This window comes from Rhipicephalus sanguineus, chromosome 11 (genome assembly GCF_013339695.2).
Source record: "Rhipicephalus sanguineus isolate Rsan-2018 chromosome 11, BIME_Rsan_1.4, whole genome shotgun sequence".
In the NCBI taxonomy this organism is placed as follows: domain Eukaryota; kingdom Metazoa; phylum Arthropoda; class Arachnida; order Ixodida; family Ixodidae; genus Rhipicephalus; species Rhipicephalus sanguineus.
In genome coordinates this window covers 38,222,673-38,226,942 of record NC_051186.1, presented here as the reverse complement: position 1 = coordinate 38,226,942, position 4,270 = coordinate 38,222,673, and the positions used below count along the sequence as shown (strand labels likewise).

At 45.8% G+C, this 4,270-nt stretch overlaps 1 protein-coding gene across 1 annotated transcript; it reads left to right on the top strand.

Annotated features, from left to right (window-relative positions):
• The first annotated feature begins 1,974 nt into the window (after positions 1-1,974).
• Positions 1,975-3,954, top strand: LOC119373974 (uncharacterized). Its single transcript, XM_049420334.1, has one exon. It carries the CDS (start codon positions 2,089-2,091, stop codon positions 3,499-3,501), a length of 1,413 nt encoding a protein of 470 aa, XP_049276291.1. The 5' UTR covers positions 1,975-2,088; the 3' UTR covers positions 3,502-3,954.
• Positions 3,955-4,270: the final 316 nt, after the last annotated feature.

Below are 4,270 nucleotides of genomic sequence, written 5' to 3'. Positions count from 1 at the left end.
TGGTGCACAGTTCACTTTTATCATACCGCCTCATTTCTTTTAGTGTTTCTGCATTCTCTAGACATTTAGCCTGTTTTGTTACACGTTGAGATGTACTCTTATGGTTTACAGCATTGCTTTGCTCATATAAACTTTTGTGATACTACCTTGTTGCTTTCGACTCACTTCGTTCTCTTGTCATTTCACCAGTATTGAAACACTCTTATGATTGTATGTGCAGTAATCTTTCAGGGCAATGCATTCTACTCGTGTGTAACAAAACATTGCAATAGCCTGAGAAGAGTATTGCACATTTAATGTGGATCAGATGTGTAATGTGCTATGTACAGTACTCACAGATTGAAACAGGTCAATTTAGGGCTAAGTAGCACACATTCTTCCGTTTCCACCGTCTTCAGTGCGGGCCATATCGTCGTAATTTAGACTCGAACGCGTAGATCAGAGCAGTGCCTCCTCTATAACTTTCAGTGCCTGGTAGAACACCCTCTCGCGGCTGTCGCTTTCGTTTCTCCCGCTCGCCGCCACTGCGTGGTGGCGCTGTGCAAACAGGGTCGGGTGCTCTGCCGGTAGTGCTGGTGCGGGCGCGGCCTAGAGCGCTTGTTTGCATTGTTGTGCCTTGACACGCGCGGTTGGGTTTGGCGAGTTGAATGCGATGGAAGTTTTTTTTTTATCCTTTGTCGTGACCACGTAGCTTGCATGACTTGCGATGTCGTACTGCTGCGTGCCGCTGTGCAAGTCGGACGAAAAAAAGAAAGTGCCTGGACTATCTTTCCATGAAGTTCCTGCTGCCGCCGACGTACGAGAGAAGTGGTTGGCCGCTATTCGGCGGGACGGCTGGTCGCCAAATGCAACGTCCTGTTACACGAAGGTATGTAGCCGTCATTTTCGCGTCGAAGACTTTCTTGAAGGAAAGAGACGACGGTTGAAGAAAGGTGCAGTGCCTTCAGTTTTTGAAGATTACCCCAAACACTTGCAGCCAAAAGGAAGCGCTGAACGAAGCACAGCAAGCATTGAAAAGCGAGCTTGTGCTCCGTTGAGACTGGGGAGCGGTCATGCGACAAGCGGCGCTACTGGGCTGTTGCCACCTGCAGCACCCACACCACCAGAACCTGAATGGGAGGAACCAGAGCCCATGGACACCGCCGATAGTGTCAGCCAAACCGATCAGCGCAATGATGTCACGCATGATAAGGAAGGTGCACTCAAGCCTCGTGCATGTGACCGAGGTATTCAGGTCGACAGCAGGCAAGTGTCAAGTTTGCTGACCACAGAAAAAAGCCAAATGGAAAAGAAAGAAAAGGACCTGAGGAACCAGGCACTTAGGTTGCAACGGACTGTGGAAAAGTACAAATTGGAGCTAAGAAAGCTGCAAGAAGATTCCTTGGCGTCAGATATCTCGTATATCAGACAAAGGGCCACAGAGCAACAGCCTGCAGCATTGTTTTTGCTAGACCAAATCACAAATTTTAAGAAAAAAAGGCCAACCTGGTCTGAAGAGACAACCCGTCGGTGCGTGGTCCTTCGACATTTGTCAACAAAAGCATACGAGCACATGCGACGTGAAACGCTTCTAAAACTTCCAAGTCGAACAACCCTGACGAATTACATTGGCACTACCAGCGGTGAGACAGGCTTCAGCAAACTGGTTGAAACCAGGTTAGCTACAGAAGCTAAAAACTTGGACAAGCCTCAGTCAAGGGTCTGCTCTCTCATCGTTGACGAAATGAGGATAAAAGAAAAGCTACAGTACCACAAGCAAAGGGATTGCTTTGTTGGGCATGTAGATGTTGATCTAGAACAAAACAGCAGCAGCCCTGTTTTAGCCAATTCACTTCTTTGTTTCGTGATTAGTGGCATGAGCACAGCATTCTGAATACCAGTGGCTTACTACTTTACGAAGGGACTTACCGGCGACCAACTTCATAAATTGATTGTTTTTGTAATGAAGAAAGTGGAAGCATGTGAATTTAAGATTGTGCGGCTAGTGACCGACAATGACAAAGTTATGTGAATGCCATCAAACTTCTCGGGAATGGATTGGTAACCTACAAGACTGAACATCCCTGTGACCCAGACAGACTCCTTTTCATGAGTTTCGACCCGTGTCATGTGTTAAAGAACGTCCGGTCACAACTGTTGTCGCGTGATATTGGGCCAAAATGTGAAATTTCTGCTTCCTTCATCAAGGACCTGTACGAGATGCAGAAAGGTTTAACTGTAAAACCTGTCCGATATTTGAGCCGGAAGCATGTTTTCCCTAATAATATAGAAAAGAACGTTGGAAGAGCTGTTCAGCTCCTCTCCCCAAGCGTGACGGCTGCTTTAGAGTACTTGAAAGGTCAAGCTGGGCATACATGCTCCAAATCATTTTCCCATGCAGGCCCAACCATTACCTACATGAAGAATTTTTACCGCTGGTTTGTACTGCACGACACAAGCAATACCGTGCAGCACATATATCAGAATTTTGCTGATGCTCGACACTATGACGATGTCGAAGATCCTAGGCTCGAATGGCTTGAAGTCACCTTTCCATTGTACTTGGACGGGCTGAAGAAGAGGTGCAACCATCCGCGAGAATTTCTTACGAAGGAGACGTACGAGGCTGTTCTCGTCACCACTTACTCTACAGTGGCATGTATAAGACAACTGCTCACAGATGAGAGCTTCTTCTTTGTTCTTACACGCCGGTTCAACAGTGACCCAATAGAGTCATTGTTTGGAACATTGAGGATGTCATCAGGCACAAATGACACGCTGGATGTTCGTGCTGCACTTTCGGGTCTAGAAAAAATCCTGAAGACCGGAATCACTGCGGCTAGTGCAGCATCAAATGTTGCTCATGCTGAGAGTTCAACATCAGTGCCCCTACCTGCCGGTGCTTCAAGTTCGCAACCGTCGTGTACTTTGTCCGTGCCGCTTCCTTCTACTGCAAACACAGATGTGCAAACACCACCTTCTATGAAAAAGGCAGTTGTGGTGTTGCAAAGGCAACACCACGCTTCTGTGTTGCCTCAGTACCTGCCATCTCTTCAAATATCGGCCACAGCATATGTAGGGGGCTACATTGCCCGTGTGGTGAGTGAAAAAGTGAACTGTGAAAACTGTGTCTCTGTGTGTTCGAAGCCAGCCAGCAACCAGCCGCTCCTGCAGCTGACACGTCACCAGGACCGAGGTGGTTTGCTGTATCCATCTGACCAGCTCCTTTTTGTCCTTGATACTTTGCGAGCTTTTGCAGACGGTGCGCTCAAAGACAACCCGACTTTGGCAAAGCCACTCAGTACCTTGACAAAGTACACAATTCCAGCCCTCTGTGCATCAAGGCTCCTTAAATGCCACAGTGATGGCAGCTATGACCACAGGGTGCGACTCATGAACATCATATGTATTTACTTCCTCAGGCCACTCCTCTCGAACTATGCGTTTAATGTGACTGACAAGCAGGATGCTTGCAAATATTTCGCGAGGAAGCCACTTTCAAGGAAGTATGTAAGGATTTGAGAATGGTTGTCTCCTTGTGTATTATGTGATATTTTATTTTGTCAACAAATATTTTCATTGCAAGCCATTTTATGCAGCGCTGTGATAAATATTCTCTTATGCAATTTATGATATTTTTTTCTTGTCAGTAAATGTTTTAACCTTAGGCTATTGTATGCATGGCTCTGAAAAATAGTTTTGTGCAATTTATGATCTTTTTTCTTGTCAGCAAATGTCTCACTCTTAGGCCAATGTATGCATGGTTGTGAAATATTGTTTCCTTGTGCAGTTAACGTTTCTTTAATTGCCACCAAATGTTTCACTATTAGGCCAATGGATGTAAGGGTATGAAAATCATTGTGTGTGTAATTTTATATTTATTTTTTTGTGCGCAAATGTTTTAATAGCGGGGCAGCATATGTACGGCTGCGAGAAAGGTTGCTTTCTTCCAATAAATTTCTTTTTTCCTTGTCACCTGGTGATTTAATCCTAGGCAGCAGGTTGGACCCTGGACAGAGAAACAGCACGCCTTTTTCTTAATGTTGGGTTAATATTTCACGAGATATTTTGAGTTGGGACAGCAAATTGGTTCAGTTGGATTTGGTTAATGGTGGAACGTAGACTGATTTTGAATCGGGTTCTGTATAAACTTGCTTCGCGGCCAAGCGCCAAGTCAGCAACTGCGGGTTTTGCCAAGCCTTGTGTTTGTTGCGAGCGAGCTCACGAGCTTAGCGATCGAGTAGGCCTTGCTTCTACCGATCATTGTCAGCATCTCAAGAAACCCTGAAGT